We start from the raw sequence: 23,729 nt of genomic DNA on the forward strand, positions 1-23,729 counted from the left end.
TCCCTGCTCAGAAGAGCTTACATTCTAATTTGGACAGACAGATGGGACATCTCAGGGTTGTGGAGTTTCTAGCAGAAGGAATGACACGATGGGCATGCTGAAACAAAGGGAGAAGGAAAGCACGGATAAAAAGAGGTCTATGAGGAGAAGGGTCTAGTTAATAAAGGAGTCCGTAATACTAAGAGTGAAGGTAACAGAGTATCAGTCTATGAGAAGTAGGAGGATAAACTCTTAATCATGTGAGGGATATGCTAACCAAGACCTCACTCCTACTTACATCTCTCGTTTCCCAGTCAAAGAGTTAGCTCTATTTCTATCGCACTTTTGGAAAGAACAAGTACATTTTCTATTCATCTCCGCCAGGGGGATATTCCTGTACATATGAGGAATAAAAAGGGTTTTGGAGTTTATCATTCAGAGCACTGTCGTGATTTAAATGCCTGAAGTAGGTGCCACTAAGTCTCTTACAGGAAGAGCAACAGCTTTGGAATCTGTGAAGAGGAAGGTACCCACCTCGGGATCATCAGAAGGGAGAATCAAGAGGAAGAGTCAAGATCCAAGGATTTTGACTTACAATTTATGTATTTGACCTTTTTTATGCCTGTTTTTGAGGGATTGTTTGTTTTATTTACATATATTTCTTGGGGTCCTTGTACTTTTTGTCTTTTGTTTCTTCAAACTTTCTCTCCCCAAGGATCCACTGCTTTGTTGCTATATACATTATTTTGTGTGAGATCACTGGACAACCTTAACCCTCTACCATTTACGTCTTATCAGCTTACGCAGAAATTCAAGTATTAAAACATGCAATAATTATTGAAAAGACCTCCACTCTTGTACTGTGATAGAGCACAGTTCTATACTTGTACAGAACACAATTAGGAGTACAGTGTTTCCCCGGTTGTTCGCAGTCGGCGGTTCGCGGTCCCAGTCATTCGCGGTATTTCCAACCGCAAACCGCCAACAAGAAGAGGGCAGCGGGAGAGGCAGGAGAGAGCAGCCAGAGCGCCACGAGTGCAGGAAATCACTCGTGGTACACTCCGACCGCCTATTCCTGCACGAAGTCGGGCCTCATCCAATCAGGAGCTGCTTTGACACGCAGTCGGAGTGAACCGCAAGTGATTTCCTGCACTCGCAGCGCTCTGGCTGCTCTCTCCTGCCTCTCCCGCTGCACTCTTCAGGCTCCCCCATGAAAACCCATATTCGCGGTTTTTCAAGGTTTGCAGGGGTTCCTGGAATGGAACCCCCGCCAATCTCGGGGGAACACTGTATACCAAGCCTATTATTTTCTTTCTATTTTAGTTCCCCACATCCATACTCTTATTCATCCCACATATCCTAAGAGCAGTGGCGTAGCGAAGGTGAGAGGCACTCAGGGCGGTGGCACCCCTCCCCCGCCCTCGTCTCCGCCCCCCTTTCCTTCCCCCGTACCTCTAGTTTTTGTTGGGGGTTTTTTTTTCACTTTTTTTCTATATTGTTCTCCCAAGAGAGATCAGAACGGTTTACATGAATTTATTCAGGTACTCAAGCATTTTTCCCTGTCTGTCCCGGTGGGCTCACAATCTATCTAATGTACCTGGGGCAACGGGGGATTAAGTGACTTGCCCAGGGTCACAAGGAGCGGCGTGGGTTTAAACCCACAACCTCAGGGTGCTGAGGCTGTAGCTTTAACCACTGCACCACACTCTCCCCTAGTTGAGGTTGTTGCGCATGGCGGTCAACAACATGCTCCTCGCGACCCCATTGGCTCTCCCTCTAATGTCACTTTTTATGTGCGGCACCTGGAAGTGATGTCAGCGGGAGAGCCGACGGGGTCGTGAGGGTTGATGACTGCCGCGAACTACAACTTCAACTAGAGGTATGGGAAAAGAAAGGGGGTGCGCACGTGGTGAGGGGGGAGTAGGAAAAGGCGGGGGAGGGGGCGGTTGTCATGGAAAAGTTTGCATATACCTTATAGGTAGATTGTGAGAAAATTGCAGAAGGACTTGTGAGACTGGAAGACTAGGCATTCAAATGGCAGCTTAAATTTAATCTCACATATATAGTCATCCAAAAATTAGCCTAAACACTGCCTGCACATCAATTGTATAAACAATACCACAATTCAGAAAATGGAGAAAAGATCTCAGTGTCCTGTAAGGGTATTCATAATAACTAGACACCCCTACAGGCAACTCTATATCAACAGCCAGTTGAAACAGGAAGACACATCCTCGGTCTTCCTGTTTAAACTGGATGTTGATACAGGGTTGTCTGTAGGGGTGTCTAGTTGTTATGAATACCCTTATAGGACACTGAGATCTTTTCTCCATTTTTGTTTTTAACTGTGGTATTGTTTATACAATTGATGTGCAGGCAGTGTTTAGGTTAATTTTGGGATGACTATATATGTGAGATTATTTTTGACATCCTAACTTGTGTTTTGAAGTTTAGGTTAAATTTAATTTCAAAACTGCATAGTGATGTACACAGGGAAAAATAAACTGAACTGTAGGTACACAACGTTATGTTCCACATTTGGAGTACCTGTATTTTTCGCTCCATAAGACGTACTTTTTTCCCCCAAAAAAGTGGATGGAAAAGTGGGTGCGTCTTATGGAATGAATACAATTTTTTAACCACTGCCCCCAGTACCTTTTTTAAATGCCGGTGGTCCAGTGCGGTCTTGCCAGGAGCTTTCCGCACGCCTGTTGGACATCTGCCTCCTTTCTTGCTGCAGAGCGGCGCATAAGACAGGAACGCGAGCTTTTCGCTTCCTGTCTGGTCCCGCGCCACTCGTGAATTGCTACCGTCAGTTATTGCAAATATGAACCAAATTTTTTTTTCTTAGTTTTTCCTCATCTACACGTAGGTACGTCTTATAGTCAGGTGCGTCTTATAGACCGAAAAATACGGTATAAACAAAGGAAAAGAGTCTTGGAGTTATTGTGAGTGATACATTGAAATCCTTGGCTCAGTGTGCAGCGGCAGCTGAAAAAGCAAACAGAATATTAGGAAAGAAACAGAAGATAAAATGGAAAACATCCAGATGGCTCTGTATTGCTTCATGCTGCACCTTCAGTATTGTGTGCAATTCTGATCTTGGCGCCACTTCAAAACATAATTAGAAAAGGTAGAAAGAAGGGTGGCCAAGATAAGAAAGGAGATAGAACGATTCCCCTATGAGGAAAGTCTAAAGAGGTTAGGGCTCTTTTAGTTTAGATAAGGCTGAGGAGGGATATGATAGAGGTCTATCAAATACTGAGTGGAATGAGTAAATGTGAATCAATTGTTTTACTCTTTCAAAAAATACAAAGACTAGAGGATACTCCATTAAGTTAAGTAGCACATTTAAAAGTAAGGAAATATTTTACCACTCAATGCATGATTAAACTCTGGAATACATTGCCACAGGATGTGGTAAAAGTGTTAATTTAGCTGTGTTTAAAAAAAGGTTTGGAGAATTTCCTGGAGGAAAAGTCCGTAGTCTGTTATTGAGAAAGACATGGGGGAAGCCAGTGCTTGCCCTGGATCGGTAGCATGGAATGTTGCTACTCCTTGGGATTTGTCCAGGTATTAGTGACTTGGATTAGCCATCGGTCTGACCCAGTAAGGCTATTTTCATGTTCTTAAGTTGTATTAAACCATTATTAAAGTAGACTTGGGGAAAATCCACTGCTCATCCCTGGGGGGGGGGGGGGAAGGGGGAGATAAGTAACATGGAATTGATCCTGCCAGGTACTTGTGACCTGGATCGGCCGCTGTTAGGAACAGAATACTGAGCTTGATGGACGTTTGGTCTGACCCAGTATGAAACTTGTTATGTATTTGGGTACTTTCAAACTTCTCCCGTTGGATTTGTAATTATGTTGAAATGTGTGTGAGCGTCTATGACTGAATGAGTCTCTTGTTTTTGCTTGAATCAACGTGAAACACGATCCCTTTTTTGTTGGCATGAATTGCTCAGAGGAAGCAGAAAATAAAACCTGTAATTCCTGGTGCATTCACGGTGACAAATGCAGAACAACATGCAGCATTTTGCTCATTAATACCGGTCTACGGTGGAAAAAATGTCATGCTACAAGACAGATAAAGGGAAAGCAATACTAGGTTGGTATGTTCAAAAATGAATGGTTTATCTGAAATACCTCAGCCCCACCACTCCACCGCTATGTTTGCTTCAAAACAGCGGGAGATTTACGTGGCACCTCATCATAGGTATTAAATTATCTAAATGCTGTGATAATTATACAATGTTAATATCTTTTTTGTGAACTAATATATTATTTTATGTGGTGTATTTTATGTGGTCTTTCACAGAAGTTGCACTTGTGAGTCGGATGACATCGGCGGCCTCGGGAGACCCTTGAGACAGCACTGTGTGTGCGAAACATGTCGGGTCAGACTCCCAGGTCCAGCTGTGTGGTTAAAAGTTAAGTATATACACCACATAAAATAATATATTAGTTCACAAAAAATATATTAACATTGTATAATTATCACAGCATTTAGATAATTTAATACCTATGATGAGGTGCCACGTAAATCTCCCGCTGTTTTGAAGCAAACATAGCGGTGGAGTGGTGGGGCTGAGGTATTTCAGATAAACCATTCATTTTTGAACATACCAACCTAGTATTGCTTTCCCTTTATCACTATTGAAGTAGGGTTGGTGTTAGAATTAATAACTAATACACTGGTATTGGACTAATGCTACAAGACAGAGCACACCTTGTGGAAGCACTGAGCAGAATCTGCCGTCATCTACTATGTTACTAATCTAGCTCTCTGTAGTGCACGACAACTGCAGAGAAAACTGTGTTAATGGAAAGTTCCTGAGAACTGAAATCTTTCAGACCAGGTTTTGTTTCGGACTCTACTGGTTCACTTGGACAAAATAGTGTGCTTGCAAGCGCGACATGTAAAAACAAAGGATAACAGATAGGTTACAGGTTATACCTTATTATTGGACTAACTTCATATATTATTGACTAGCTTGTGAGGAAACTATTGTTTTAACCCTAGTTGTGAATACACTGAGCTAGCCCAATAAAAAGGTGTCTCTTGCAACCTCTTTGTTCTTATTTTTGCTGGCTACCTGGAGTGACACTGCCTGCCACCTGCTCTTAAAATAGTTTAGCTTAAAGCATCTTTGTTTAAAGAATGTTTACTGAGCCACAGGACACATGGGTGTTTGGAATGGAAGCAGTGGAAATAAAGATATCAAGAATAAAGTATTGCACTACCACCATGCAAAGAAATGAAATTCGTCAGAAATCTGAAAACACTGGGAAAGGATATTGTGACGATTCGTATTTTACTGGTGGGGTCATTTTTATGAAGATTTTTCCGTTCATTAAGGCAGTTTAATGTATGAAATTGTTCAGCTACTTTCATATGTGTAACTGTGCATATCTAGAAGATTGCCTGTACTGATTTATACACATGTTGTGCTTAGGCATTCTTGGGGGGGGGGGGGGGCTTGGGTAGAGCAGGGACGGAGTTGCAGTGTAAGTGTGTATTTTATAAAATATGTGGTTACATATGTTGAGAACACATTTGGAGGGGCATTATCAATAGGACATCTGAGTTTGGACGTTTTGAGAAAGACGTCCAGAAATTCAGTAAAGAAAATGTTCATTTTTAAAACTGCAAGACATCTTTTTTATTTTTAAATGATTTATATAGACATTTTGGGGAAAATTCTGTATAGGATGGTGGTTTCTGCAGCCTCCTAAGAAGTGGATGAGAATCACACACTGGTGTCCTATACAGAATCACGTCTGCCCTAAGGGACAGACGTCCAACCCCCGCCTAACCGGCCCGATTCTCTAACCAGCGCACATATCACAGGTGCTGGTTAGAGAATTGCGCCTGATCCCTTCCCATCAGCTGATTGCAGCAAGGGAATTCCCTGCGACTGCAGCAGAGAACCCCCATCCATGATCTTGGCCGGAAGGAGGGATGCCTAAACACCCACTTGACACTGTCCACAGCAGGAGGGATACCCAATCACTTCCACCGCCATCCCGAACCCTCCCTCCTACTCCCTCCTGCCACTGGTCCTGTCAATATCCTGAACCTTCAACACTCCCCAGCACCCACCTGATGCTTACTCAACATTCCCCAACACACCCTGACACTCACTTGACATTCCTCAATACCCAACACCTCCTCAACACTCCCTCACACCCCAACATCCCTCTGACACCTCCCATACCTTTAGGAGATGGCTGGCAAGAGGAATGTCCATTCCCCCTGGCCGGCAGTCTTGCCTCTTCCAAAAGTGGCGGGCTATTGAGGGGCCTAAGGCTCTGATTGGCCAAGAAGCCTAAGGCCCCTCTTATGGGAGGCACCTGGGCCAACCGAAGTCTTAGGCCTTCTTCCCAGCACACTCCCCCTGGCTGGCAGGCCTGCCTCTTCCAACATGATGGGTTTTCCCCTTCCCGGTGCATTCTGGGATGCACTGGGAGTGGCTTAAGATTCTGATTGGCCAGATACCAAAGGCCCCTTCCATAAAGTTTTGTCTATAATTCACCAAGTTATTGTATACACCTGCACCATTTTGTTTTAACAACTACTAAAGTTTATTGTCCTGGTAGAACATTAAGATCTTCCTTTAGTCATCTCTCCTCCCCCTTCCCCCCCCCCCATTTTAACATTTCTCTTTCCCTTCCTCCTTTCTGCCCCTGCAGTCCATATCCCTTCCCTTCCTCCTTTCTGGCCCCCCTTCCAGTCCAACATTTCTCCCTCCTTTCCGCCAGTCTAACATTCTTGTCTCCCTTTTTCCTATATGCTTCTCCTCTGTTCCTCCTTCTCTCCCCTAACCATCATCTCTCTCTCTCCCTCCATGAGTCCAACTTTTCACTCTCTGCCCTCTCCCCTTCCCCCGAGTGTGACATTTCTCCTTCCCTCCTTTCTGTCCTCCCCATCCATCTCACCCTCTCCATGAGGCCAACCCTTTCTGCCTCCTTCATACTTTCTTTCTCTCTCTCTCCTTGCCTCTTCCCTCAAGTGACATCTTTCCTTCCCACTCCCCAATCCATGTTCTCTCCCCAAGCACCATTTTTCCTTCTCCTCCACCCCATGTCCATTTCTCCCTCTCTCATCACTCTCACTCCTCCTGTAACAATTTTCCTTTCTTTCTGCCCCCCAACCCCACTCACTGCTAAAATGCTCTCTCCCCATCTACCATCCACCATCTCACCCTCCCCTCCAGTGTGTAGCATCTTTCTTTCCCTCCCCTTCTGCTAGGTCCAGCAGCACTTCTTCTCCCTTCCCTTTCCCTGCTCCCTTTCCAGCAGCACCTCTTCCTCTCCCCATGTCCAGCAGTACCCCTTCTCCCTTCATCTTCCCCCTTTCCCCTGTCCAGCAGTACCCCTTCCCTTTCCCTCCTCCCCTGCCAAGCAGTACTTCTCCTGTTTAGCAGCAACTCAGTGTGCTTTTAACTTGGCCACAGAGCTGCTGTGAGGATTAATTTAGGCACGGGTTTCATCAATAGCCTCGGGGCCTTTGCTAGGCCGGCCCATTACAATGATGTGACTTCCTCAAGGCAAACAGGGCAGCTACCTGGGCAGGGATATCCTTCCTTTCTCTTCTTCCAATTCTGAAGCCCCTAACACCTATAAAATGTCATCACGTCAACATCCGCGCATGTGCAAAGGCCCTCCAGACAGGCCCCTGAGCCGCCAGTGGGGGGAGGGGGGAGGGTGCTGGAAGTGAAGAGGCATGGCGAGAAGGAAAGGCGCTAGCGCTGGCTGAGCTTCTGATAGTAAGACTAGGCCTGTTCAGGGCGGCCAGGCTGTAGGCATGATCAGGCATGTAGGACCATTTAAATAACAGTCCGGTTTAGGTATGCAGGTATGACACGAAATATCAGCCATATCGGCATAAGTTTCAGGAAATTCGGATAACCTTGATATTCAATGCTGGTGCTCTGGCATGGCCCAGCATTGGATATTTGAATGCAAGATAGCTGGTGATAGTGGGCATTTGTTTGTTTGTTTTTGTTTTTTAACCCAACTGCCACCAGCTGAATAACCAGATAGTGCTCAAGATGTAACTCAGACTGATTGTCTCTTGTCTTGTCGCCTTTATTTAGTGCTTGCTTCTCCTGAAGGCACTCGCTGCTATCACTATCCTAAGGACCTATTAGTGTCATTCAGAGGATGCCAGTAATCCAGCTATTCACAGATCCTTAAGAATGCACCTTCTCTTTTTGTGATGTTTTAGCCTGAAAAGAGTGTAAATAATTCATATGCTGTAATGCGTAATTATAAATCTCGGGGGATGTGGTCAGAATTCTGAAACAGATTTTCCCGTAACCTTGCTTGACTCTGTTTTACCACTATGAGCAGTAATGGCTAAGAAATTCCTATTTTCTTCCAGACCCAGACACCGCTCTGGAAAAAAAAAAGGGTCAAAAATTCAAAGGCACTTCTTAAATGAAAAAAAATTACCTATTTTAATTTCTTATATACCACCTGCAAACCCGGATGCTATCAAAGTAGTGTAAATTCAGGTAGAGAAGACCCTTTATATGTTTAGAATTGACCACTATGGGCTCCTTTTACTAAGGTGCGCTAGTGTTTTTAGCGCATGGTGCAGATTAGTGCGCGCTGCCCCCCTCCCGCGCTACGCGTAAAACCTAGCCCCAGCTCATTGGTGTCGTTAGCGTCTAGCGTGCGCTAAAACCACTAGCGCAGCTTAGTAAAAGGAGCTCTAAGTGTTTAAGTGTTTCATTTGTGAAATTTGAGTAGAACTATGCAAATCGTGCTACTGAAAATTCTTACAGACAACCCTGGCTCAATCCATGTAGGACACGTGCAGAGCAAAGACTGAACAAAGGTGTTCTATTTAGCTATAGGGATAGCAGAGATGTTCAGCCATTATCCTTATAGCTAAGTGGTTTAACTAAGGATAGCAAGGAGGCTTAGCTGTACTAGTGGCTAAATATCTGTATTGCTCAGTGGCTATATTGTATACAGTATTCAGAACTGCTGATTATAGTTTATGCTCAAATCAAATCTACAATAACATAAACACATAACCAGCAATTCATCCCCCCACAAGACCCCCCTCTTCCCTCCCAGTAGCCATTCTCTTAAGTATCATCATCCATTATCTCATTTTCAGTGTAAGCAAGAGTCCATGGCCTATTATGTTGCATTCCGTCATGTGTCAAAATCACCGGCTCTGCATATTGTTGAATTGGGTCCTAGATCCTTTTGAATTTAGCCTTGTAATTCCTACATTTAGCAATATTGACTTCATATCTAGTGGCAAGTTAGAGGGTATATACATGAGTGTTTTAAAAGCCATAGCCAGCAGTTTAATAAAACATCGACCGTGGGGTTTGAGTATCGATCCGCACGAGTTTGTGCCCTTCTTCACTGCCAACTCCAGGCTCTGTTCCTTCCACCTTGCCACCTTGCCTGGAACAGACTTCCTGAGTTAGTACATCTTGTTCTGTTTCTGGCCCTAGTCAGATCCAGGCAAAATGCCCACCTGTATTAATTATCAATACGGATTCTTAAGAAATATGATGAAGGCAATGCAACTTGCACAGAATGCAGCTGCAAGGGCAGTGTGGGGCTGCTCATGATGGGACCATGCTTTTCCAATCTTGAAATGACCACACTGGCTACCAGTTGAACAACGAATGACGTTCAAGATTTTACTGATGGTGTTTGAGATTTTTAAACAGGTTAACATCTGTGGTGATTGCCACCAGTCTAAAGATTTATCAGCCACAACAGAAATTTAGATCTGGAGGTACCATTATTTCGAGTGGTTCCACTGGAGGAATATCAGTCGTATATTTTATATATATGGCTCAAAATTATGGAATATGTTGCCTCTGTGTAAGACAAGAAAGGAACTTGAAGGCTTTTTAAAAGAGTTTAGGCCTTTGGCTACAATGAGTTTGGGGCTATATGGCAAGACGTTTTGGATCAAAATGATAAAGGAATTGATGATTGTGGGGCTCATTTTCAAAGCACTTAGACATACAAGGAGCTGGATTCTTCAACAGTTGCCAAATGTTAGGCACCTAGATTGCACCTAGTGACACCTAACTTAAGTGTTGTAATTGGTTTTAAGTGGCGTAATAATTGGTCACACCATTAAAAACTTATTTAAAAAAAAAAAAAATTAGGCACCGCTAAGCACCCTCCGGAACTGGTGCCTCAGTCCACGGCGCTTAGCAGCACCAAGTGATGCCAAAGTCTGGAAGTGGTCGTGTTTACGGGTGGAGCTGTTAGCTGCGATTCTGGAAGGACCCTAAGCCCTCGAATTGGCATGTTTAACCGTTGGCCTACATTTCCAGTGCCTAGGATCCTTGCTAGCTGTGTTTCTGTAAGCCGCACCTGTCTGTGACTGACACGTTGCAGGCCCCCAAAATGCCATAGGTTACTATAATACTTTGGGCTCCTTTTACAAAGGTTCGTTAGGGCTTTAACGCGCTGAATAGTGCATGCTGAATAGCATTGAGTTGGTGTTAGTTCTAGATGCGTAGCACGGGTTTAATGCACACTAAAATCCTGTGTGCGCTAAAAACGCTACCGCATCTTAGTAAAAGGAGCCCTTTGTGTCTTAAAGTTTTTTTTAAATGAGCCCCATAATCTTTTGTCTGTTACTAATATGTGGTATTATTTTTAAATTATGTATGAATCAATTGTGAACTGCTTAGAAATTTTTGATTTTGTGGTAGGCAAGTATCAAATGTAATCTAATCTGATCTTTGTAAGGCTGCTTTTCATTCTTTTAACCCCTTATTTACCTATTCACTACCCATGTTGTTTTAATCATTCCCATAAGTGTCCTGTTTGTCTTTTGTCTTTAATAGATTGTAAATAGTGTTGACCAGAGACTGTGTCTTTATGCGTTCATGTATAGCATTGCAGCATATTTCTTGTAGTTCTAGTTTGTCATGGCAAACATGAAAAGATGTGTTTGAAGGACTGTCACTTTATAGTGCCAACTGTCAGATCCTTGTGAACACGAGGGAAGGTACAGATTTACATCTACACAACTAGAGCACATCCACTGAAAAGAACCTGTGCATTTATAACTACCTCCTCCTTTTTTTTTTTAATAAAACCACGCAAGAGGTTTTTAGTGCTGAATGCTCGGCGTTGTCCTGATGCATATAGGAACTCAATGACCATTAGGGCAGCGCAGAGCATTCAGCAGGCCAGCAGGTGCTAAAAACCTTTTGTGCGGTTTTGAAAAAGGGGGGGGGGATGTATAAAGATATATATTTATTAAAATTTTAATTCATAATTATCATTTTTACGCTCACATTTTGTGGAAATTAGAATGTGGGATTATTACTGTAGCCCATTTAATAAAAAGCATTTATGTCATGATTTTGACAAAAGAGAAGTTGTTCTCCCTTTATTTTGCAGGCGCTAGACAGAAGCCAAGATTATCTATGTGTGACCCTAGTTTAGTAGCACTATAAAATTGTTTCCAGATTATAAACTGTGAAATGGAAAGACAATCTTATTTAAGAATTTATGTAGCAGGTAACCTACTTGGAAGGCTTGCTGATGAATAAATAAGGGACAATTTTATTACTGAATGCTGAGGAAACCACTTTAAAGTTTCTGAGCTATTTTTATTTCTCTGTTATGCTGGTACTACACTGCACAGTGGCATTCAAATTCAGTGGAGATGCACAGTTTTCTTCATTCTTTATGACCTCAAGCTCTCTGTAGAGCTAGTGATCCAACTTGCTGTGTTGCATTTAGATTTGCACAACCCGGTCCAGATTCATTAAACGGAGACTCATTAATTGCCCTATCTTTGCAGTCCTTGTTCTTCTCTATTATTTGAAGTCTCACATCCTCAAAGCCATCACCTCTATTTGTATTCTACCTCTTGTGACATCACGATACAAAAGTTTCTTTCAGAGCAGTATCTCCAGATAGGTTTGTTTTGTGCATACACAGAACAAAAAATAGGGAACGGAAACCCCACGTAAAGCAACAGCAGAACAAGTGGGGAGTGGGATAGACTACGTCAACCTTGGGGTAGATAGTCTTTATTTATACAAATCAGCTTACAATTATGATTCACATAAAAAGGACTTTTTATACGTTTGGACTTTTTATGTGAATTTATGTGTATTATAATTGTAAGCTGATTTCTATAACTCTAGCCCTAAATGAGTAAGGAGGTCGTATATGTGCTCCTCCACGAACCCTTGAGAAAGCGAGAGGCACGTCCTGTAGGCAGTCAACCGGCACAGATGACTTTCTTCCTCGCTGCTGTCTCTCCTCCTTTCTCCGCACCTCCCCTCCTCCTGGATCCGTCCACCGAAGTGGATCACAGCCAGATGGGCCTCTGCGCATGAGCAGACGTCGACGCGGTGATGTCATCACATTGACGACCACACACTTCTGGGTGCCTTCTGGCCGGGGCACTAGGTTTAGTGTGCCACCAGCTGGAAGGTTTGCTAAAAAATTTACGTCTGCTCAATGCAGGCGTTAGCGGCTAGCGCGGCAGGTGGTTTAACGCGTAGTGTTACACGTGTTAAACCCCTGCTGCAGCTTGATAAAAGGACCCCTAAGTGTTTTATATAAGTTTAAATGATTGTACTTGTTGACGCACTTATTGTAAGTTTGAAAAATGAATAAAGATTTATTAAAAAAAAAAAAGGGCAGTATAGCAAGTTTCAAATAGATATAAACAGATTGTGCACGAAGGAAAGTATTCCGTAAGCACAATGCAAAGTGCATGCAGAATAAGCATAGCACAGTAACTCTGGATGCAATAGTGAAGAGTTTAAGAATAATCCCTTAAGGAATCCATGCACCTTGTCTTCTTGATCTAGTTTCTCAGCTCAGTCTCAGATCACCAGCTTTTTTCTTTTCCAAATAATTCTCCTGTTCAAAGAGCCTCACAGATGTGGCTCCTTGAGTTACCCTCCAAGACCTGTGACAGACAGAAACCACACCAACATATCCTGGTGGTTTTCATCCTTCAAAGCATCCCAAGCCTCAGGATCCTGTCCCTTGAGCCCTGGAACTCGCAAGTAAGGGGAGAAAAAAAGACCCAGATACATTCCTTGCAAGAGTTTTATACTCCATTCTAGACAACTGAGGCCAGATTGTGTATAGGGTGCCTATATTAGACGCCCTAATCGCGGATGCCTAGAAACACCTAATTTCAGAATCTACGCTCAACTTTTTTAAAAAATTGGCTTAGTTGGCATGGTAGTTGAGCATGCCAGTTTTCAGCCAATCAAAAAATAAAATAAAATGAGCAATTAAGAGTTTGACGCCAAATTCTTAGCATATCTAGTAATGCCTAAGTTGAGATGCCCCCTGATGCTTATCTGAAAGTGGACATGGTTAGGGGTGGAGAATAGGCGTGGTTGCAGTGGCGTGGTAAAGGTAGGAGGCATCTAGGGCAGTGGCACCCCCTCACTCCTGCACCCTCTCACTTTGATATCACTTCCTGGTTCTGTGACCCAGAAATGATTCAGAGGGGAACCAGGCTGGCACGAGCAAAAGGCAGGAGAAGTTGCTTGCGCTAGCGAAGATCTACAGAGATACGGAGTGGGGGTGAGGGATGCTACAAGCATGGTGGGGCAGGGCGGAGAGGTGCCAGCGCCCCTACTGACATAGCGCCCAGGGCAGTCCAAACTCCTCCCCCCCCACCTCTCCCTTACTGCATCACTGCGTGGTTGACATAGCCATCGCTCTGCATTATAATTAGGCAAGTAAAACCTGGCCTAATATACCAGCGCCTATGTCCAGGATGTCTTATGACACCCAAGCCCACTTAGGCGCCGCTAGGTGGGATTCTATAAATGGCGCCTAGTGGTTGGTTGACAATCATGCCAATCAACACCTACACTGTAGGTACTGCTAGGTGCCCTTTATAGAATCCAGGCCTTACTTAATTGATAATGTCATTAACATATAAAATATCTTTCTCCCACTGTCACTAATTTCCAGTAGAGACTGTTGTGCCTCAGAAGCTACCACCACTAGTAAGGGGAATTTATTGACTCCCTCACATCACCAACAGTAAATAAGTCAATAGTCATATAAAGTAACGTTTAGTAAAGTTATGGGATCTTGATGCCACAGGAGGGAGAATGAGAGTGGAAATGAGAGCTTTTGCTTTGAGGCTCCAGGTGCCTAATACATCTTACCATGAAATAGGTTTCTAAGACCGCTCCCTTTCACCACCCTGGCCTGAAGGTTGCTATAGCAGTCTTTTCCGGTTAAGAAATTCCCTGATAGCAAAGGTGTGAGCAAGTGCCCTTGAAACAGTACAACCTCTTTTCTGCAGCTCATCTCCTGCTTCTGTCTTCCCACCCTGACCCAGCTCTGTTTAAACTTGTAGAGAGCAGAGTCAGTGTTCAGTAATCATGTGTAACACTGAAATAGTAGTAAATTATTACTTTCTCATTCTCTGCTTTGCTCGATGAGAACTGCCTGATGCATTTTTTTTTTTCTTTTAGAGGCAGTATTGCCTGGACCGTTCACTTATATTAGAACATAAATGATTCTTCTTTTCTTTAAAATGTTTTGAGTCACTGGTTTTTGTAATTTTCACTAGTCTCACTAGGGAGCTGAAATAAGCATTAGAGATGTTTATTTGTAGGAAATGTCAAGATGCTTCGTGTCATTTTTAACATGAAATGACGGGGGAAACCCCAAAATTTTGAGGGTTTTTTTTTCCAGTGTTAGCAATAGCTCACATTATTTGAGCAAAATGATGACATCACCCCTAAGTTGAAAAAATTAAATAAATGAGTAAATTGTACAGAACGAAAAAAAAAATAAATTTCAATTATTATAAATGCGGTTCCCCTGAAGGGGTCTCCTATCTTCCTGTAAGCAAACTGTCTTGTCACTGAGTCAGGTGAGAGAAAATCTTTCACACATTGTTACAGTCATTCCTTCTTTTATACAGAAATAGAATGCAGTAGCGTTGCATGATTTCATTTAATTGGGCTAATGTAATACATTTGTGGCTAGCCTTCTAGTGCTATTTTTTTAAAAAAATATTACTATTAGTTACATTTGTTCACAGAATAGTTGAGCATGAGCTACAAAAATTTGAAATACTAAAACAACACTTGACAGTTAAAAATGGGGGCAAAACCTGATTACAGTAACTATCTTTTTTTCAGAGGATATAATAATTACAGATGGGTAACACTGTATGTCGGTGGCAAGCAATTAAATCTGACACACTTAAGCAGAAAGCAAGCAGTTTTAAGAAGCTTAACGGACTGTCTGGAAGTTTCCCCACCCCTACCTGGCTTAGAAATAGATCTGGGGATGAACACTGCACATTCTTTTAGCAGTCCTGAGGGTGTATTTAGGTGCAGGGAGAGAAATAACGTGTAGAAACAGGGTTTAAGCAGGAAGGTGAAGCTGCTGCTCACATAAACCATAAGCCGTCCCCGGATATTCAGTGGCACTTGTCCTGGCAGTGCTGTTGAATACCTCCTTCTGACCACTGTGCAGTTAGGGCCGGGAACAGTGTGTGGGCAGACTCGGGGAGGAGCCGCCATTGGCCATATTCTGGACCGCTGCCCCCTCAAGAGGCAGTCTTGTCTTTGCCTGCTTAGCTACGCAGGTGCCAGCTTTGAATGTTGACCGGCATCTACATAATTTCTGATCCAGATGATAAACGCTGGTGACTGGACATGGCTCTGGCATTGAACATCTGGGTTAGATTTACCCTGTGGCATTTGGTGGCTTTAAAATGGAATATCAGGTTGTACATTTTCAAATCTACGCACGTTTATTTTGTAGGTGAAAGAGTCCATGCAGATAAAGGAAGTAAAAAATCTCTGCAGGGACATTTTTCCAAAACATACTCACAAGACACCTTTCTGAAAACTGGTATAAAGCCCCTGTGGTAAACATATTTAAGGGTGTCGCATCTGTGTGTTCATATTTAGGTTGAGTTTCCGCTAGTGTGAGCACACTGCTTGTTATCTTTGCAATGTCATTAATGGGTTGCTGACCTGGAAAAGCAGTTCTGGAAGCGAGCCCATCTGGCTTTTCAATGATCTGTTCTCTTGTCTTACAGAGAGAGGATGCAAGCCATGGAGAAGCAGATCGCCAGTTTAACTGGTCTGGTGCAGTCGGCTCTTTTTAAAGGGCCAAATCCAAGCAATCCTAAGGATGTTTCTAGGTAATAATACACAGAAAAAAAAGTGTGAATTGTGTGTAGCCAGGTGCCCTATAAAGGTGCCAGACTGGGGGAAGAAATAAAATAAACCTGCATATATTTCTAAAGCACACCTTGTTTACAAATGCAAGGAATTTTCTAACAGGCACTGTATACATCAGTTGTCTCAAACATGCGGCCCGCCAAGTACTATTTTGAGGCCCTCGGTATGTTTTTCATAATCACAAAAGTAAAATAAAACAGTTTCTTGATCATATGTCTCTTTTGCTATAAATTACAATATTATTTTTAAGACTTAGCCAAAAGGAAAGATATATGAACTATAAAGAGTTTTACCTCATGCAAAATTGTCATTTCTTTAATAAGACATTAACTATTTTTTTCTGAGGCCCTCCAAATCCAAAATGTGGCCCTGCAAAGCGTTTGAGTTTGAGACCAGTGGTATACATGAGCTATTGAAGAAACCTATTGGTCTGATTCCAGAACTTTAGGGTCAGGACAGGCAAAAGAATCAGTATGTCGGCCAAAAAGACTTCTGTCCCTCCAAATGAGTCCTAAATCTGGGGCACTTTTGCTTTTTATGTCCCTGTGTGTAACATTTCCGTAATCAACTTTGGGAGCTGGAAATCTACATTTTTAAAAAACCCTTTCTTTTTTATTTTGTAAATCTTTATTAAATTTCCAAACTACCATAGTGCAAACAAACAATTTCAATATACATAGGTTTACACGAAATGCACATTAACTTAGACATTAATGTACAACCATTTCCCCCTCTTTCTTGCTTATCTGAGTATATTCTGTTCTTACAGCAGAAAGGTCAGACAGTTTGAAACCTGCACTGTAAATTGAACTACAGTTGTAAGAATATGATGTGTTTTAACCTTGATTTAACCATGTCTGAGTCACACCCTGTGTCGAGCACAAGGTGCTCCATGTGAATTCTTAAACAATTTCAATTGCAGGCTACGTTTACCATTGTTTGTTTTTCACATCATTCCTTTCCAGATTCAAAGTCTGACATAATACCTAGTTATCCACCACCTTATAAAAATATGACCTGTCTATAGTTCATAAATGAAAGGCCCCATTTATTAAGGACATTTGAAGAAAGAAAAAAAAAAGCCAAGTATATACAACGAGATTTAAGTAATAAAGAACACCTTGCTGTTTGGAAGAATATGTTTGACTTTTGTTTTTTGTTCACAGCGAGAAAAAACCTGCAGCGAATGTGATGACCAATAGTGAGAGTGGAGGTAAGATGTGTTTGTTTTTGTTGAAAAAGCAAGTTAACTTCATTCAGAGGAAGTGGTAAGAGCAGATAGCGTAGCTGGTTTTAAGAAAGGTTTGGACAAGTTCCTGGAGGAAAAGTCCATAGTCTGTTATTGAGAAAGATATGGGGGAAGCCACTGCTTGCCCTGTATCGGTAGCATGGAATATTGCTACATTTGGGGTTTTGGCCGGGTACTAGTGACCTGGATTGGACACCGTGAGAACAAGCTACTGGGCTTGATGGACCATTGGTCTGACCCAGTAAGGCTATTCTTATGTTCTTATGTCCTTAACTTATTTTCACACTAGAGAGTGGAATTTGACAATAAAATTGACTAATCAAATGTAAACTAATCAGATATACTGATAGGCCATCTGTGGAAAGGAGGCAGGATCTCAGACCATATTGCTGTTTCTGGTATCGGCCAATGGCCATTTGACCAAATGCAAATTGTGGTTTTAATCATCGGACCGTCTCCATCCCTTCCTGTATGTGTGAAACATTTAATAATCAAGAAATTTTTTGTGTGTGCAAAAACAGCAGATTTTGTAATGTGCAAAAAGCAGCAAGCTTGTATAATAAATTAAGTTGATAGTTAATAAATTCATAAATGGGTAAATATATAAAAGGACCACTTATCTTAGTGGTTGTGGAAACTGACTGATGGATCCATTTTGTTGGAACTTCTTCAGAGAATCAGTGTAATATAAAATGAACTTAATGCTGCGTTATGGAGGGCAAAATCTGTCCATGCACCATTCTTCAAGCTACCATTCTTCCATCTTCAGAGGCGCTTTACGATGCCTAGCACCAGTGTAGTGGCGGCTAACGCCAGAAGTGATGTTAGGTGTCATAAAGTGCCTTCGCAAGCCCCGATTCTCGCAAAAGGTAGGCGCCAGAAATGTAGGCCCTTAAAATCCTGGCCTACATTTCCGGCGCCTACGTGTGACAAAGCCATAATTCTAGAAATGGCGGCCATTGCGTGATGGACATGTGATTGGCGGCCATCTTTTAGGCAGGTGCTGAGAACAGCGCCGTTTATAGAATCCATACCTAAATTCAGCCAACATGGTGCTTTGTTTAATGCCAGCTGTGGCTGCCAAAACAAATAGATTTTCAGCGTCAGATCTGGATTGTGGCTGGCATTGAATATCCAGATGGAGAGGCAAGCCCAGATAGCAGTAATAATCAATCCGCTAGGGATAACTCTCTGGTTAATTTCAGGGCAGTTTTTTACTATCTGGTTAGTGCTCCTAAATATCTCAAAATAGCTACAGCTGCTGTACAGCTACTCTGTTTCCCTGAAAATAAGACACTGTCATATGAATTTTGGGTCCAAAATATGCACTAGGGCTTTTTTGTGTGTGTATACAGCGATCATCTCTCACCCATCCCCTTGTGCAGCCTCTTTCTAACCCTCCCTCCCATCCTCCTTCCCCCGTGCAGCAGAACCTCAAAAGCAATTTCATTGTGTTGTGTTAGATATAATCTAAGCATTGTTCTTGTATGCCACATCTTCCCTATAAAATAGAGCTTTAAATGGTTAACAAATAAACAAATTACAGATCTTCCTTAAACAAACTGAATTTCAGATGTCACAACATTTCCGAAATACAAAAGTCTTGAGATCTTTGTGGAACAGATAATACATGGGCTTTTCTGAGGTAACTACAATACCAAACAGCTCCAAAGGATAAGCCATTTGCCTGTTTACTGTAATGGAAGCCTGTGCTGAAGTGTGTCTGGCACCATTTTGACAACTTTTAAAAGACTGTTACACTCAGGGCTCCTTTTACAAAGGTGCTTTAGGGCCTTAACGGGCGGAATAGTGCGTGCGCTAGCCGCTACCGCCTCCTCTTGAGCAGGCGGTAGTTTTTTGGGTAGCGCGAGCTAAAAACGCTAGCGCACCTTTGTAAAAGGAGCCCTCAATGTTTGGGGTGTCACAGCCCAACTAAAGCTAGCATTTGGGGCTAGAAATTCCAGGACTGATGCAGTGGGTGATCTTCATTAATTTGAGGTTGTTGTACAGATAATATGAAGCCATTCTCCCCGTGCAGCAGAACCCCGACAACCCCGCCAACCCATCCCCTTGCGCAGCATCTTTCCATTTCTCTCTCCCATCCCCTGTGCAGTATAACTCTGATGACCCTCCCATCACGAGGCCAACATACCTCTGTTCCAAACAGCGGCGGCGGCAGCACTGAACAGGCTGCTTTGTGGCCTTCCCCACCGGGGCCTTCTCTGTGCCGCATCACTGATGACATCATCAGTGATGCGGCGGGGAAGTCCACAAAGCAGCCTGTTCAGTGCTGCTGCCGTTGCTGTTTGGAATGGAGGTATGTAGGCCTCAGGGTGGGAGGGTCGGCGAGCTTCTGCTGTGCAGCATAGGAAGGAGGGATAGAAAGATTCTGCGCAAGGGGATGGGTGAGAGCGGAGGAAAGATGCTGCACATGGGAGGGGGAGGGAAGAAAGTGCTGCCGCCGGCGAATCGGGAAGTGTCAGGGACATTTAGGAGGGTATTCAGGGATTGATCCAACTAGGGCTTATTTTTGGGGTAAGGCTTATATTAGGACCTACCACGAAAATCATGCTAGGACTTATTTTCGGGGTAGGTCTTATTTTCAGAGAAACACGGTACATTTTGCTGCTGTATTGTAGTTATCCAAATATTTCTTTTTGAATATCGGAACCTGTTCATTCATAAAAATTCAGCCAGTGCTCGTTAACACCAGTCTGTTTTGAAAAATAACTCATGGATATTCTTGCGTGTGTCTGTGTGGAGGGGATAAGAGTAGATTGTGAATACAATCTTTTCATGAGGTATATTGCAGAGAAGAAGATGTTGGCAAAATATTCAAAGGGTTTGGCTGAGTGACTATAGATTTAACCAGCTAAATCCCTCAGGATGAAATTATAATCCCATGAGGACATCTTACGAGAGTGATGTTCCAAGGAGCCCAGCATCCTGTTCCTATCAATGGCTAATCCAGCTAATAGGAAGCACCTGACAGATGGTTATGGGGGAAATTAATGTCTTGTTGCACACTCTCCGAAGTAAAGAAATGCTACTCCTGAGATCGTTAATGGACTCATCCTCCAAAAGCTTGTTCAAAGCATCTTATATCCTAAATCCAGCTAAACTATTAGCCTTGACTCCATTTTACAAATTCCCTAGCTTTTCTCATCAACTTTAAAAGTATTTTCTTAAAATTTGCTGTAACTCTGCTACCAGTTAATTTCATGGAGTGTCCGCTGATTCTTGTACTGTTTAGAAACATAGAAACATGATGGCAGATAATGGCCAAATGGCCCATCCAGTCTGCCCATCTGCAGTAGCCATTATTTCTTCCTCTCCCTAAGAGATCCCACATGCCTATCTCACACTCTCTTGAATTCAGACCCAGTCTCTGTCTCCACCACCTCTTCCGGGAGACTGTCCATGCATCTACCACCCTTTCTGTTAAAAAGTATTTCCTTAGATTACTTCTGAGGCTATCGCATCTTAACTTCATCCTATGCCCTCTCATTCCAGAGATTCGTTCCAAATGAAAGAGACTCATGCACATTTACATAACGTAGGTATTTAAACATCTCTATCATATTTCCCCTCTCCCGCCTTTCCTCCGAAGTATACATATTGAGATCTTTAAGTCTGTCCCCATATGCCTCATGGTGAAGACCAAGCACCATTTTAGTAGCCTTCCTCTAGACCAGGGGTAGGGAACTCCGGTCCTTGAGAGCCGTATTCCAGTCGGGTTTTCAGGATTTCCCCAATGAATATGCTTTTAATTCATATTCATTGGGGAAATCCTGAAAACCCGACTGAAATACGGCTCTCGAGGACTGGAGTTCCCAACTCCTGCTCTAGACCAACTCCATCCTTTCTATATCTTTTTGAAAGTGTGGTCTCCAGAATTGCACACAATATTCTAAATGAGGTCTCACCTAGAGAATGACACGGGGAAAAAATTTCTCCCCATCACCGCCCCGTCCCATCCCCGCAACCACTGTCCCCGCTCTGTCCCCGCTACTACTATCCCCGCAGCATCAATACAAGCCTCCTCTTGAGCAGGCGGTAGTTAGCACGTGATCAAACATCGCGCGCGCTGAAGCTGCTAATGCGGCTTCGTAAAAGGAGCCCTATAAGATCTAACAATTTTGCAGCAAGCACACCATCACTATGGAACTCTATTCCCAATTATATTCGGGAAGAAAAATCTTTGATCCATTTTAAAACAAACTTTAAAAAGTTTCTGTTCCAAGATGCATATAACACCTAAATGCTCTTGTAAGGGCAAAAAAAAAAGCGCCGACTGCAGAAAGTATCCTTTTATCCCTATCCTGAATTTTTTTCCCTTAATTGTTCTCTTTCTCTTGAAAAACATTGTAGTTCTTCCCCCCTTTCCCATTTGTTTCTGTCCATCCCGTCTAATTTATTACACAGTCTATTTTAAATACTTTCCCCATTTTGTGTGACACAAACTGTAATTTTATTGTACACTGCTCAGAAGTCTGATTGAGCGGTATAAAACATTTTAAATAAACTTGAAATTTGATATTTTTGTATGTAGAAATCGCTGCTTCTGCTAACTCCCTCACCTTTAATGCACGTACCATGAATGGGTCGATGTCACAGAAAAAATCAATCGCACCTGCGTATGCCCTCTGCAATATTATCCAGTGTAAACTTGTCTTCTAGTACTTCTTCTTCTAAACCTCCTTCCTCCTCTTCATCTGGTATTGCTTTTCCTTCAGAAGCAGTCAGGTCAATGACATCATCTTCTGTTAGTTCATTTGCTCTAGTGTCTAGTAAGTCTTGAATATCGTCCATATCCATATTGTCAAAGCCTTCCCCACCCACCTACTTTGCTAAGTCAATGATGTTTTCCATAATTTCTTGGCCTTGCTCTGTGATATTGATAGTGTTATCCCTTTTTACACATTCAGGCCAAAGATTCTTCCAGCACAAGTTCACTGTCACTGGCTTGACAGCTTTCTCCGCTCTTTCAATAATATTTATGGTATCCGCAATAGTGACTTTCTTCCAATTTTTCATGATGTTGTCAACGTTGGGGCCTTCATCCATAGCGTGGACAATCCTCTCTAATGAATACCGTATGTAGTGTGCTTTGAAGCTCCTTATTATCCCCTGGTCGAGAAGCTGGATGATAGATGTTGTGTTTGGGGCCAAGTAGACGATCTCAACACCCTCAATGTGGAACTCATGTGTGTCTGGGTGGCAAGAGGCATTGTCCAATACCAACAGAGCCTTAAATTCAATTCCTTCTGGCACAAAACAATGATGAAACCACTCTAGGAACAGAGCTCTTGTTGGCCAAGCCTTCTTGTTGCTCATCCAGTAAACAGGCAGCTGGAATTATCTTTTCCCTTCATGGCTCGGGGGTTTTCAGCTTTATAAATCAGGGTTGGCTTTATCTTATGGCCTACTGCATTTGCACAAAAGAGCATAGTTAATCTATCCCTTGCAGCCTTGAAACCTGGTGCTCGCTTATCCTCTTTGCTAATGAAAGTCCTCTGTGGCATTTTCTTCCAAAAGAGAGCAGTTTCATCAGCATTGAATGCCTGCACAGGTTCATATCCCTTCTGTTCAATAATTGCCTTAAAGGTAGAAAGGAACTCTCTAGCTGCCTCTTGGTTGGCAGATGCTGCTTCTCCTGTCATTCTCACATTTCGCAGGCCATGCCTGTTACGGAATTTATCAGACCGCCCTTTACTGGCCAGAAAGTCGGTGGATTTTGACATTTCAAGTTTCAAGTTTTATTTTAATTTGATGAGACGCTTAATTTAATTTTTACCCTGTTCTTCAAGTAGTCATATAAAGACGTAGTCTTTGCTCTTATCATCACAGAGTCTAGTGGGATTCTCTTTTTGTAGCAATCCTGCACCCACAGAAATGTTGCAGCTTCCGTATGAGAGAGATTGGCATCTTGCACAACATGTAATGTCTTTGCAGCTGCTGCAACAGCTTCACAGATTTGTTTTTCATTCTTTTTTATGCACCTAACAGTTGACTCATGTATGCCATAATGTTGAGCAATGGCGGAGGATGACTTTAGTCTCTGAAGCATATCCAGTAATTCTACCTTTTCGTGTAAGGTTTTCACTTGTTTTTCCTTTTGGGAGCACTATCGGTACCACTTGAACTCTTGCGCTTTGTAGCCATGGTGGGATACCTGATCTGTTCCTGAAGGAGAGGCAAGCAGTGATTTCTGGGCTTGGATTAGGCAAGCAGTGATCACTGGATGCCAGATGATCACCCACTGTAATATCAGAAACACCTTCCCTGTTT

The 23,729-nt window shown here is 42.7% G+C and overlaps 1 protein-coding gene across 17 annotated transcripts in view; it reads left to right on the plus strand.

The window, feature by feature from the left end:
* KIAA1217 (KIAA1217 ortholog) overlaps positions 1-23,729 on the plus strand; it is a 1,295,419-nt gene that overhangs the window by 1,149,508 nt on the left and 122,182 nt on the right. For all 17 annotated transcript variants that reach the window (XR_004538150.1, XR_004538149.1, XM_033931366.1 and 14 more), the window contains 2 exons: positions 16,045-16,149; positions 17,356-17,402. Coding sequence is in view for 15 of the 17 variants with exons in the window: in XM_033931366.1 (XP_033787257.1) it covers positions 16,045-16,149; positions 17,356-17,402 (152 nt within the window). In the remaining 2 variants the exon portion in view is untranslated. The remainder of the gene's footprint in view (positions 1-16,044; positions 16,150-17,355; positions 17,403-23,729) is intronic.

Source organism: Geotrypetes seraphini, chromosome 2 (genome assembly GCF_902459505.1).
Source record: "Geotrypetes seraphini chromosome 2, aGeoSer1.1, whole genome shotgun sequence".
Taxonomy (NCBI): Eukaryota; Metazoa; Chordata; class Amphibia; order Gymnophiona; family Dermophiidae; genus Geotrypetes; species Geotrypetes seraphini.